Below are 14,335 nucleotides of genomic sequence, written 5' to 3'. Positions count from 1 at the left end.
GAACCCGGGACTTCTGCATGCCAGGCCGATGTTCTACCACTGAGCCAACCGGCCAGGGCCCTCAGAGAATTCTTTTCTCTCATCTCGCCTCCCTTCTGCTGGGCCATTTCGTCAGCATGTAAACATGATCTGGAAGCTCCAAAGTTAGACTCTTATTGGCTCACATCACGTTCCAACTGCTGCCCATTTCTTGCTTGCCTTCGACATACAGCTCAAAAGACTATTCCTTTTCTCCAGTCTTGTCAGAATCACCATGACCTTCACATCACCAACCCAGCGGGCCTGCCTCGTCCTTAGTCTCAGCCCTTAGTCTCAGCCGGGCCCATGCCCTGCGGCGTGAGGTTCCTTTCTCCAGCTCTGCAGACACACCATCTTCCTGCCTCTCTTCCCAAGCCCCACCCCTCCTCCCCTCGTCCTCCGCTGTGTCACCTCCTTCTCAGCGTGCCCTGCTGGTCGCTTCAGGGCGCTGGGCCTGTCCTGTACCACACTGTTCGTGGGGGGCCTCTTCTCTACACCCCTACCCTAGAGGACATCCTTTAGATCCCCTGGCTTCAAATACGATTCGTAATCACGTTTTCCTTGAGACCTTTCCCCTGAGCTTCAGCCCTACTCCTCTCACTACCTAACGTGTCCAGTTGACTGTTTGATAAAAATCACAAGACTCTCTTTTGGTTTCCCACACGCAAACAGGCCCGTCCTGTGATCTTCCATCTCGGTAAACATCACCACCTTTCCGTAGGTCAGGCCATCAGCTCTGGGTCTTCCCTGGTTCTTCCCTTCGCACCCATACTGCTGTCCCCAGTGCAAACTGTCAGCAAGTCCTGTTGTTTTCACTCCTACACTCTGTCAAATTCAGGGCTTTTTTCTATTTCCACTGTTGGTACTCTAGTCCAAGTCACCATTGTCACCTGACCCATTCAATAGCCTCCTAGTTAATTTCCTTGCTTCTATAGTCACCTTCCCTTGCAATGCATTTTTTTTCTCTGTAACCATTATAATCTTTCTAAAGTGCAGATCAGATTGTGTCTTCTCACCTGCCTTCAGTGGCTTCCCATGCTCCAGTAATAAAACAGACTCCTTGCTGGTCTGTGAAATCCTGCAGTATCTTACACCTCCTCCAGCCTCATCTCCTGCAAGTGTCCCAACTGCTTACCAGTTCCACCCAGTTAGGGCTCTTTTCTGTCCTTAAGACGTGCCAACTTCTGTCTGTTCAGCAACTTGGTACTGACCTTGAATCTCCTGGCTGTCTGAGTGACGGGCTTGTTCTGTCAGGGCTCAGCTCCAGGACTGCTCCCTGGCGTCTTTCCTGACACAGTCATCCACGAAGCCCTTCCCCCCTCCATTACTGCCGGTCTCAGCACCCCACACATTTATTGTTCGGTCATTAGTTCCTCTACCTTCTTCCACAAGAACACCATCTCCAGAACAGCAAGAACTCTACCTTACTCAATGTCGTGCCTGCAGCGCCTGCACACACTGGGTTCTCAGCAGCTGTTTAGTCAAGTCAGTCAGCAGGGTCAGAGCTAGCATTCAGACACGTTTCCTCCCATTTCCTGTGCTGTTTTATTTTCAGTGCTAACTTCTTTATGTCTTGATTTTATATTTAATCTTTACTACTTCAGATCATCCTTTCAAACATAGTGTATAGGATAGGGTGGGGCAAAAGTAGGTTTACAGTTGTTTCATATGGAAAATAATACATAATAAGTAATACAAGAATAAACCTTTACCTACTCACAATTGTAAAACTACTTTTGCCCACCCTGTATTTATTCTCATAGATATAATGCTATCTATTATATATATGTTTGTGTGTGTATACATACACACACATATAGTATAACATTGTTGGTAAGAACCTATGCTATATGAGCAAATTTTTAATAACCTATATAAGATAAAAATGTGTTTTAAATTCAGTATTTTGTATAGATGAAGATGCCTGCCTTCATAGTTAAGAAATTCTTAGCACAGCCTGAGCAGGCGGTGGCACAGTGGATAGAGCAGCAGCCGGGACAGAAGACCCAGGTTCGAAACCCCAAGGTTGCTGGTTTGAGCGCACAGTCACTGGCTTGAGCGTGGGATCATATACATGACCCCATGGTTGCTGGCTTGAAGCCCTAGGTCACTGACTTGAGCAAGGGGTCACTCTTTCTGCTATAGCCAGCCCTCCCCCCACAGTCAAGGCACATGAAAAGCAATCAATGAACAACTAAGGTGCCACAACAAGGAATTGATGATTTTCATCTCTCTCCCTTCCTGTCGGTCTGTCCGTCCCTATCTGTCCCTCTCTCCCTTGCTAAAATAAAAAGGAAATTATTAGCACACATGTATTTATATTACCGCATATCTAATTGAATATACTTGAGTAGTTATCTATTCTGAATATAAGCATTTTTTATCATAAAAATGTTTTTAATTAGAAAAGAAACTTTAAATGTCCTGGTATTAACAAGTGTATTTTTTGTTATCAAATAGCCTGTGTTTAGTAGAAGCAAATTCTATGCTACACTTAAACAATGAATAAAGGGCACCCTTGGTCTTGTTTCCTTCCTCTTACTCGGACTTAAATAATGACCACTAGGAACTAGTAAATCAGAAGTATAGCATATACGCTTTTGGAGATTGTCATTTCCAAAAGATACTTTTAATGTTTCCGTGATGACAAATTAATTTTATAGAGTATAAAATACATAATCAAGGTAAGAATGTGCATTTAATATTTTAACACTTAAAATTTCCTTTATTTAGTAACCTTTTTAATTGACAAGAACTTGGATGAGCCCCAGGGACATATTAGTAAGAATCCTTTTTCCCTCAAGAAGTTTTTATTACAGTTTGTGCTTAAAATAAAATTTTTTGAGATGACTTACAACTATTATTCCTTATTTCAACTTTCTCTTTCTGAAAATATTTCAGGGTAATAGTATTATTAGGCTTAGAAAAAGGAATAAGTCCAGTGTCAGTCTTGGGACATCAGTGGTCTTCCACATATTCTTACTGACTTTTGTTATTCCCACACCGTGATACATGTGTGTGTATTCTCCAATGGAATAAACATCTCAAACAGTTCTGAACTGTACTCAAGCCTTTTTTTTTTAAAGTGAGAGGAGAGGAGGTAAGACTCCCACATGCACCCCCACTGAGATCCACCTGGAGACCCGTCTGGGACCGATGCTCTGCCTATCTGGGGTCCTGCTTGCAACAGAGCTATTTTTAGCACCTGAGGTGGAAGCTCCACAGAGCCATCCTCAGCACCCAGGGCCAATGCTCAGATCAATTAAGGCATGGCTGCAGATGGTTGCTTCTCCTTTGTACCCTGACCAGGAATTGAACTCAGGACTTCCACACACCAGGTTGACACTAGGGCCTGTCCTTAATCTTAAGAAGATGCAGAATACACAAAATTAATCATCTTTAGAAAAGAATGCCATGCTATTTTAATTTTAAACAATAAACACTTTTTTTTAAGCCAGAGACAGACAGGAAGGGAAAGAGATGAAAAGTATCAATTCATAATTGCATCACTTTAGTTGTTCACTGATTGATTCTCAGACGTACCTTGACCCAGGGGCTCCAACAGAACCAGTGACCCCTTGCTCAAGCCAGTGACCTTTGGGCTCAGCCAGCAACCACAGGACCATGTCTATGACCCCACACTCAAGCCAGCGACCCTGCGCTCTGCTGGTGAGCCTGCATTCAAGCCGGTGACCTTGGGGTTTCAAACCTTGGTCCTCAGCATCCTAGGTCGATGCTTTGTCCACTGGCCCTCTGTTTCATGTAATGCTACATACATATATTCAGAAATGTTTTCCATTTCAGGTTTTCCCAGCCAAAATCAAAGCCCCTCCACATTGGCCTTTCAGAAATTAAAGGGTAAAGAAAAGAAGTCTTAAAAAGGAATCCCAATTTGTGTGGACAGTATCAAGTAGCGCCACCATCTGGTCAGGTTGATAAACACTTTTTTAAAAGAGTATGCTATCATCACTTAATTTCCATTACAAAAGACTATACCTTTCATATTTTCTTAGAGAGTCAGATAATCTGATGACAATAATATATATGAATTATATATCAAAGCTGAAAAAATAAAAATATTTACAGATACTTTGAATTTTTAGGTAAAAACAAATAGATTTATATATTCCGGGGTTTTTGTTTGTTTGTTTGTTTTGTTTTTGCAGTTTAGGTCAAGCAGTGCAATTTTTGACAAAGAATCACATTATTGCTGAAATATAACCTTCTAAATTATATCTAGTCTATTTAATAAGATACTCAATTTGATAGTCTGGGAATTCCCTAGAATTTAGTTACTTCATTAAAACAGTAAGCTCTTTGTAAGGATTAGTACAGAAGACAGCTGGTTACGGCTTCGTAATAGAGATAATGCTTCTTTAGAAACACATCTGTGTCCTGCAAGACAGTCTGAGTAATTATGATATTTGAGGGAAGCTGTTGTGTCAAAGACGTCATTATAAATGTTGACTTTTTGATGCCTCCCATTTCATGAGCAAAGGTTTACTGAGTAGAAAAAACCTTTCACTTTAGGAAGGAAGGGAGGGAGGGACATAGATTATTGATAAATTCTCAAAACTTTTAATAGAGTTTTAGATTGCACAGGTTTTCTCATTGTAAAAAGGCAGTAACCTCCAGTGATGATGATTGTAGATGGAGGTGGTGTCTGGAGCTAAGGGGATTAATTATGGACTACAGTTCTGTATGTTTTACCTGTGGGGCTTGGGGGCCACGTGCAGTCTTTCAGTGGTCGCCCAGGTCACTTAGTGATCTAACTACTAGTGCCACCATCAATGAAACGGATCCCAGGTCTATCTCAGAGACACTAGAGTGGCTCTAATTTCAAATGTGATTTGTTTTTATATTTGAAAAGAATATTAGTAATTTTTAAAATTTATATTTCTATTATTAAAGCTAATCAACTTGAACTTTTTATTGAATATAAAATCTATGTATGTCTATGTCATTTTTTTATGTAAAAGCTTCATACCTCTATGGTCCTTCTATGGTTTCATTTCAGACTAGTGAGGCACAATCAGTAAATGCTTTCTTGTGCCCTTGGATTAAGTTAAAGGTTAAGGAGCATAATGAATGATTTCCTGAGGATCCTCTCTTGTGGACATAAGCTGGCCCTCTGTCTCATGTAATGCTACATACATATATTCAAAAATGTTTTCCATTTCAGGTTTTCCCAGCCAAAATCAAAGCCCCTCCCCATTGGCCTGTCAGAAATTAAAGGGTAAAGAAGTCTTAAAAAGGAACCCCAATTTGTGTGGACAGTATCAAGTAGCTAATTTAGAGACCCTCAAATGAGAAAGGAGGAGGAGGCTTCTAGGAATATAGGCAAGTAAACTTTTAAATTGCAACTGTAACTTAAAATTACATCTTTCCAATTGATACAATAAACTCATAAAGTTATATTTACATGGGTATTAAAACTTCATGCTGATACCTTTGAAGTGGTAAATAAAATGGAATGCTTAGAAGTCTATAACATTTCTTAAGGTTTCTGGGTTTTAAGGACTTTATAAATACTGAGTTAAATTATAATTTAACTCATCTCTATATACACAAAAGGGAAAAAAGAAACTAAATTTTTCACTGTTGCAGCTTGCCTTTTCTCTCCGTGTCTGGCAAAGGGAGGTATTAGTTTATAATCTCTCCTTGTCCTGCGTACCTGAACTAATACATATGTGCAGTTGACCACTAAACAGCGCAGGGGGTCGGGAGCGACCTCTGAGGCCTTCAGATATCTGCACAGAGCAGGCCTGTCCTCCCTCGGCACTCGCGGACTCCCAGTGGAGTCACCCTGGCACGGCATGGTTCCGCGGTGCGGGCCGCCGAAACACGTGTGACCCGCCTGTGCAGTTCAGTCCGCACTGTCCAAGGTGAAGGCACTGGGGTGCTGCGCGAGTCTGAAATGCAACCCAAAACCCTGTTCTGCCTGTTGCCTCAGACACGTGTGGTCTTCCCGTTGTCGTGGAGAATCTTGTGTTGCCCCGCTTTGCTTGTAAGCCCCAGGGTGTCAGGTGGCGCAACCACAGGGCAGGGAGCGTTGTGGGATGGAAACACCCCTCTGTAACACCTGTGTGGGTGGGCCCTTTTCAGACAGAAGCCCACACCATGGCAGGAAACCAAGTACAGGAATGTGTGCAGGGTAAGGGCTGATGATCTGCGGGAGGTCACTGAACACCGTCCCTTGGCTTGCTGCTTTCAAAATAAACACGCTGAATGTAAAATCAGGCAGGTGGAAAAGCATGGAAAGAGCCTTTCCTAGTATTTTTCTTCACTAAATGTGTTGAATCATTTGCATCAGTCATGACATAGAATCCAAAGGGTTTGGACTGAAAGCCCACTTCTACGAGCAGTCCGCGCTTGCTGGGGTCAAGACCGGTGTGAGTGGCCACCGCGCAGTTTGAGCACTGCAGCCATCGGTGCCTGTGTGTGGGCACACCTGTGTGGGTCACGGAGAGCCCAAGGAGGCGCACAAAGCACGTAAGGCATTGTGCCGGCTGGCAGAGGGATCTCACTGTCTCAATGAGGCAGCGGCCGCCAGAATTCTCTGAGTGTTTCTAGAGAAGGCTCTGAGTTCATGTTATGACAGTAATACCACAAAACGTGTAAGAGTCACTGTACTGCTCTTTTAAGAGACTTGGCAATATGATAATGTCAATGCAGAGAGATGTTAAAAGCAATAGCCATTCTGATTTTACCCAAAAAAAAGTTATAACAAAGAAAGTTAGATACACACTGAAACAAGTTACATCAATAAGGAGAGAAATCATATTCAGGTATTCCAGTTTCGAGGTCACTGCTCCCCACTAACTTTAAAAAGTCAGGAGTTATTAAGTTCATATTTAAGTTAGTTCTGCTGAATTTAATAAACATAATTGCCCTTAAATTAAGGGAGAAAAATGCCGTATTATACATCAGTATTTCTTTGAAAGTAACAACTGACTAAAAATATGATAATAGGGTACAAGTCTAAAAACAATCTGTTCAGGTCATACACTAGCACTTCCCAGTCTACACTGACTTTGCTGGTGTCAGTTCAGTGGGCCCAGAGGGTGCTGAGCCCCGTTCTGTGAGAACTGTCAGTAAATAACTTGTTTTGTCATCAGAAGACTGCAATCCGGTTGATCTTAGGACTGAGGGCAGTCCATATCTTGGTCATCTAAAGTTAGCCTTACTTAGTAGGAAAAGAATTTGCCTTGGGTTTTGTTTGTTTTTATAAATCCATAATATAACATGTATTTGCAAAGAACGAGAGAGCTTGTAAAACTTGAGTGAAGATTTCCTTTCATACCTGTTCTCGTGCTGCTGCACAGTGCTGGTGCATGATAGTGTATAAGATCCCGACGCAAGGGAGTGGGGCAGCGCGACACGACAGCTGAAGTCAGTGGCTCAGTGTTTGCACAACACCGCCCAACACAGGCTTTAAAATGCTACACTAATTCAAGGACAGGCCTTTTTATTGTATATTTGATAGTATAAACTTACTGAGAATCAAAATGTCAAACTTTCATGCTTATTTTAAATCATACACTTTTGTTTAAATATTTCTATTCATACTTGGACCCTTAATTTTAGAAATATATTACTTAGTTTTATTTAGCTACAAACACATCTTTACTTAACCACCATTTGATTTTTATCAGCCAAAGGTAATTTGTAGATGATTTAGCCTAAAAATTGAGACAAGTAAATGAGTAAGTAGACATGACATAAATTGGAAACTTTACATTAAGCTTATGTTTGATAAGGCCTGAGGTTTTGGGCTTTTTTACAGGAAACATCTATCCACCTCTTCTGTATTATAGTAAAAGAAAGTGAAGTTTCAAAACTATATTGAAATATTCCCAAACTATCTTATTTATTTAAGGACTTTGGAGACAAGGTTTTAACAGAAGCTTAATAGTAAACTTTCATTTATGAGAGAATTATATGTCAGTAGGGGTAGCGTGCATGTTAGCCATTTACCTTGTTATGTCCATATGTCAGATTTGTTTTATAAAAAAAGATGGGGAGTTAATCCAGTCTATTTTGTACAGTTCTTATAATTTTAGATTCTGTCCCATCTCTTGAACTTGCTCGTTTTGATAGTGCAGTATCACTTTAAGGTTCTGGTTGGTGCTTAAGTTACTGTAACTAGAGGTCATTATTCATATTTTAACTGGACTAAAAAGTTTTTAGTGCCAGCATTAACTTTTGAATTATACTCGAGGTCTTAGACTTACAGCATGTTTAGTTTCTTTTCATTTCTTATTAGTATTTTTCAGTACTTAATAGTCTCCTGCTCCCACCTCCAACAAGAACTCTCCTTTCTGTTCAACATCAGAAACATTTTCCTCTTTGGCATGTGCTTTCTAGTTCCCCAAGCAGTATAAGCAAATTGGAAAGTTCAGCTGTCATTCTTGGAAGGTCATAGATCACATTAGCAGCCGGAGTAATCCAAGAGGTTTTAAGTATCATAGCATTTAGTTTAAAGTGAAATTTGCTCTGACAGGGCTGGCAGACCAATAGGAAAAAGAAATATTTGTGCTTGGAGAAGTGCATATGTAGAGACCAAGAGTATAACTGATGGCTGGAAGTGATTTCAGTCTAAAAAAACAAATCATTAAGAGAGTGCATAGGGGTAAAATACACAGTTCATATTTTAAAGAGTCTCAAAATGAACCAGCAACTAAGGTTAGCATTACACAGTAATTAGCTATGGTGTTCAGGCTTTAACTCGCTCAGTACCAGACAGTATAGTTAAACTATCGCTGTGAAAACATTGCTACTTACATTATACTCTCTACTTTAAGCCTACAGTAGTAATTTTTGTACCTTAAAAAACCAAGGTATTCTGACAGATTATATAAATGTTGAAGCAGTAACAGACAAACAGTTATTCAAAGGAGGTGCTAATGACTCAGTTTATTGACTCGGGTTACTTATGCAGCTCAGTGAACTCCCCTAACATTGGTGGTGTGAAATGAGGCATTGCTTTATATTATAGAACTGCCAGTTTCAAGAAGTCCTTGTACTTAAATTGAAGAAATATGTTAAAGATACTTACTTTTATTAAAAGATTGCTATAAAAAGTTTGAGATTATAGATTTGAGTAAATATTGATACATCGGTTTGATAACCACGTCTGACAGCTTCCACCAGGTACCTGGTAGGGTATTTTTTCTGTTAAGGAAAAAGAAAGTATCTTCTAATGGTTCAGCCGTTTCTTCCACATCCTTGTTTTCTTCAACAAAGCCAATTTTGAATTACAAGAACATAATAAAGCTTGTAAATTCTTTCCCTGAATGTGCAGAGCAGACAGTAAGAGTAAAATGGAAGGGACCTTCCAGCAAGATGGTAGACTGAGCTGACTTGGAAGGGTCCCCTTGCATATAAATACATAGAAAAGGTGAGCAAAATATAATAATTCATACTTTATGGCCAAATTCACAAAGCCAGGAAACAGGCCCCGTGACACAGGCAGGTCACGTGCGGAGGGAGATGGACCCGTACCCCTGGGGAAGGCTAGAACTTCACAGGGCTGCCTTTTTCTTCTCAGCTGAAAGAACTCAACGATTTCAATTCACCAGCTCACTCCATATGCATGCGTAGGTTCAGAATTTACACTGTATAGTCTAACCGATGGGACCCCAAGTCCAGAAATTAAAATTTTCACAACAGTGAAATTCCCAGGGCTTTGAAAGATTATAAACAAATACAAAACCTCTCTGAAGAAATATTTCCAAGCTCAAGGGCCAAGTGACAGGCAAAACAAAAAACAAACCTGAACTTGAACAGAATAAAAAGTTACAAAGCTCATAGAGAAAGGACTGTCATGAAGGAGAATTGTCAGATGCAACAGTAAGAGTTATGATGCCCAAGAACTAGAGTTAATGGGAAAATCTCAGTGAGACTATAAAATATAAAAATTTAAAGGACAGAAAACAATGCAATGATGATATTTATAATATGAAAAAGTAAACTATTACGTCACACACCAAAAAACAATTAAAATAGACTCTGGAGATGGTTAAACAACAGATTAAGATGTACGAGAGAAATGTAAATTAATATTACAGGAACATCAACTAAATGAATTTTCTTTCATTTACAAAGAAATTTGTGACTATTTTACACATGCTTCCCCCATTATTAGTTCAAATTAGGTTTTATCGGAAGCATCTCAGTATAGTAACTAAATTGAAAGGATCTGTCAGTGATCTTTTTCCCCTTAGAACCAACAGATGTCACTTTTTTTTTTAGTTTTTTAAAAATAAATTCCACATGAGTACTTTCAACACCACTTCCCACTACTGATACTATTCATCCTGATTTTAGGGAAAATATTAGTTTGATTTCACTAAAAATATGATTCTTTAGTATTCTTTGGCCGTTTAGTTTTGTTATAATACAAGGAAAATTGATAATAAAGCATGTACAAGGTTAAAAGAAAAGTAAATGGAAAATGACAGCTAACACTGATATATACATCAGTGAAATTCATTAAAAGACTGCTTAACTGCTCAGTCTCAATAGTACAAAAGTTCAAGTCCAAAGCAGTAACACCTTTGAGCCACCTAAAATATCTATTGATTACATATAAATTTATAGGAACAAGATGCTACTGACAGTCCAGTGAATACACACTACAACAGTAGTAGCTTAACATGCGAGTACATTACATTCTTCAGCACCCAAGACAACAGCATCTGCTAGCACTTTGATAGGCCCCAATCACAAAACTGTGCATAGTAAATTATTTCACACTTATACAGTGAAGACATCAATTACATGAGAGAGCATTCTGTCAATAGTAACACGCTGAAAAGTTGAACTTTGGTAAAGCTTGCTTTAAAACTTGCAAGTGCGACACCCAGTGGGGAGACAAGCTCGCCCTCTAGTGGTTGGTCTGTAGATTACAAACATTTAGCTCTCGATTTACTAATACATCGTTAAAAATGTTAGCTATACTTTTTTAGGTATTATCTCATTCGATCAGCACTTCCCCTGTGATTACATATAAGAACATCAAGGAAATAATGTTCGCTTTTGCCAGGATATTTCAGCACTCTTCTGTCAGACACAGAGGCAGACCACTGCGCCAGTCCGTCTTCATCTACACCGAATACCACAGCCGTAGCTATTGGATGAAGCGTATTTGGTGTTAAAGGGGCAAAAATTGTTTTATTCCCAATTAACTATAACTTCTAAAGTTTTTAGCCAATTTTTCCCTTTATTCTCAGTGCGCAAATAGTAAATGTGTAACTAAAAAAATGCATTTTGAAAGAGAAAAATACTAATGTTTGGTCATGAAATACAGCATACGTGATTGTTTTTCTGCCAGGGCCTCTACAGGCTCTTGTGACTTCGCATGTGAGCTGCCTTAATGTGCTCTTAAATATTACCACAATAATCCTTCTGAAACACACAAGTAAGTTGTTCCTCTTCTTGAAAACCACTGACAACTCTCCAAAAGTATACAGTTCTTAACATGGTGTATGAACTTTCAAAACGATTCTAACGGCCTTTCCTAGCCTTATCTCTTGCCACTTGCTTACATCAGAAACAGAAGACCTGAACCCTAACATCTCATTTGCTGTTTGTGCTTCAGCCCGTCTCTCTCTCTTGTTCGGACTCCATTCTCAGGAATTCTCTCTCCGTCGGTGAAGTCCCCCTTGTCCTTTGAGAGTCATTTGTCCACGCAAATAGTTTTTGAATGCCGATGTCAGATACAGTGATAGACATTTGTTGTGTAATAATGAGTAAGACAGTCCTTACTCTTATGGTGCTCACATTCTAATAGGAAATAAAGACCAAATATAAGGTAGGGAGTGACAAATATATTAAAATCAAGTATTTTCTATGAAGACTTTCTAGACCCCAAGATTCTTCTGTAATAATTTGTGCAGACATCTAATATACTATCAGAGTGTATTAAAATATGGACCTCTTCTGTAGCAATTTATAAATATACTAGCATAACAGCGTCATATTATCAGAATTTTGTTCCATGTTAGTTGCCTCCAGCCCATGGTCAGGCTTATTATTGCCTTCCCAGCAACTCATCTTTTTAGAAGGGACTCATGTACTATTTGGATGGATGGACTAAGGATCACTACTACAAGACCTAATTTTCCATGACAAATCATACCTAAGCTGAAGTTACTCTGGTCACCTATTTTAATCTACCTAGAAAGAAAAACATACTGATTTTGATTCTATGATCAATATATTGGAGTAATTGATAAAAGAATAAACTCTTCTGGAAAACTGTCACTTCATACAGTTCTATAATCTCCTGGGAAGTTTCCTCTGAGGAAAGTTAGCTGGGTTAAGTCCTCCAGGGCACAGTGTCAGAATTTGAGACTTACTGCATGGATCACAAAGATAGGCAGTAGTAAGAATCACTATTACCTGTTTATAAATTTCTTTTATCAAGAATTTTGTCTTGGATGGAATAGGATCCCTCAAGAAAGAACCAGAACAAAAAGAAATTCAATATGACAAGTGAAAATTTTATGTGTATATATACAAATTATACACACACATATACATTCAGTGTAAGCCACTGTGGTAATGACACCTTGAGAAATTTAAGATCAAGACAGTTTTAGCCTACACTGGTAAGAGTCAGAAATAGACTCTCATTGTATTCTATACTGGTTCCAGACCACATTATAAGTTAACAAATTTTCAGCTTCATTTTAACAATAGTGAAAACTGTGAAGTTATCTTAGAGAGTAAATAAGATGGTAACGGTTCTACAGACCATGTCATATGGCACAATTAAACAAGAGTTATAAAATAGATATTAAAGAATTTGACTTCTTGTGTGGCTCCAGAGAGTAAATCTGGGACTGATATCACCAGATCTCAGATCCGTGTAACAGAACTTTCTAACAGTCTGACGTGTCCATAACTGGCATGAGCTGCCTCGACAGTGGAATGAGACCTGCATTTTGGAGATGTCCCAACAAGAACAGGAAAGACCCTGGCAAGGATGTGGATGAAAACCTAGACTTTAGGTGATTTTCAGAAATCAGAGATTCTGTGAGCCTATGGAAAGAGAACGTGGCTTGCATTTATTCTCATGTATGTGTGACATCCACTAACATTCATTATTTACTCTGTAGTCCTTCTGCTAACTTGGGAATTTCAAAAAAGGAAAAGACTCACAATGCTTTTATCTAACTCTAATAAAATAACAATCATACTTTTCACTTAACGCAGCACTTTTCATCCAAGGATTTCAAAGTGCTTTACAAACATGCACTAATTAAGCTTCCCAAACAGCCAGAGGTAGGTGGTTTTCTTCCCTTCCTGTAGGAATGTCAGCTCTGGCACAGAGGTTCAGTGAGAGCCTCAAGAGTGCCTAGGACTCCTCATTGGCTGCCGCCCCTTTGTCATGTGCTGCATGTGAAGCGTCACGTGTCATGTCTGGAGTCCCTCTCCCCCACCCCCGGATCAAGTTTAGAATTCTAATGAATGCTGTTAAAAATCTGTTTGAAACCTTGTAAATGTTACAGAAAACCCAGTCTTCTGCTTGCTGAATGCTAATTAGACTTCTAAATGTTTGTAAATAAAATATAGATATAGTTTTATATTTGTTAGATTTTAAATGTAATTTATTTATGAAGTTTGTCACTTTCCTTTGTAGGAACCCAAATATCATTGTTCTTGGATCGTAAAACTTAATAGCAGATGGAGTTGAGGGGCAGGCCTTACCTTTCTGAGTTGTCTTTTCACACAAATAACCATTTTCATTGAACTAGAATTATATATTTTCATTTCTTTTTTTAAATTCAGTGAGAAGAGGAAGGCAGAGATAGACTCCCGCATGTGCCCGAACCAAGATCCACCTGGCAAGCCCACTAGGGGGTGATGCTGTGCCCATCTGGGGCGTTGCTCCATTGCTCAGCAACCGGAGCTCCATGGAGCCATCCTCAGCACCCAGAGCCAAATTGCTCCAATCGAGCCTTGGCTGCAGGAGGGGAAGAGAGAGAGAGAAAGAAAGAGAAAGGAGGGGGGGAAGGCTGGAGAAGCACATGGATGCTGCTTCTGTATGCCCTGACCGGGAATCGAACCCTGGACATCCACACACTGGGCCAATGCTCTACCGCTGAGCCAGTCAGCCAGGGCTTTAGAATTAGATATTCTCAAGAAAAGCTCTTGCCTTTGGTATTTTTCTAATTTAAAGTTCCAAAATATATCTAGACATTGAAGACGAAGGTTAAATGATACTACATAGAGAAACTAGCCCTATAAAGAAAAGTGGTCTAGTTGTGGCACATTCCGATGTACAGGGACACATAGCTTTTGTCTGTGG

General features: G+C 39.6%; 1 protein-coding gene across 3 annotated transcripts in view; it reads left to right on the top strand.

The window, feature by feature from the left end:
- The window catches only part of KIFAP3 (kinesin associated protein 3), a 130,252-nt gene that overhangs the window by 112,414 nt on the left and 3,503 nt on the right, over nt 1–14,335 (top strand). Inside the window, exon 20 of one of the 3 annotated variants that reach the window (XM_066261118.1) lies at nt 13,240–13,308. The exons of the other annotated variants lie outside the window; for them this stretch is intronic. Within the exon in view, the coding sequence (XP_066117215.1) occupies nt 13,240–13,285 (46 nt within the window). The 3' untranslated portion in view covers nt 13,286–13,308. The remainder of the gene's footprint in view (nt 1–13,239; nt 13,309–14,335) is intronic. 3 annotated transcript variants of the gene reach the window in all.

The sequence above is a fragment of the Saccopteryx bilineata genome, chromosome 2, assembly GCF_036850765.1.
Source record: "Saccopteryx bilineata isolate mSacBil1 chromosome 2, mSacBil1_pri_phased_curated, whole genome shotgun sequence".
NCBI lineage: Eukaryota > Metazoa > Chordata > Mammalia > Chiroptera > Emballonuridae > Saccopteryx > Saccopteryx bilineata.
Note: the sequence above shows the minus strand (reverse complement) of the source record. Positions and strands in the feature narration are given on the sequence as shown.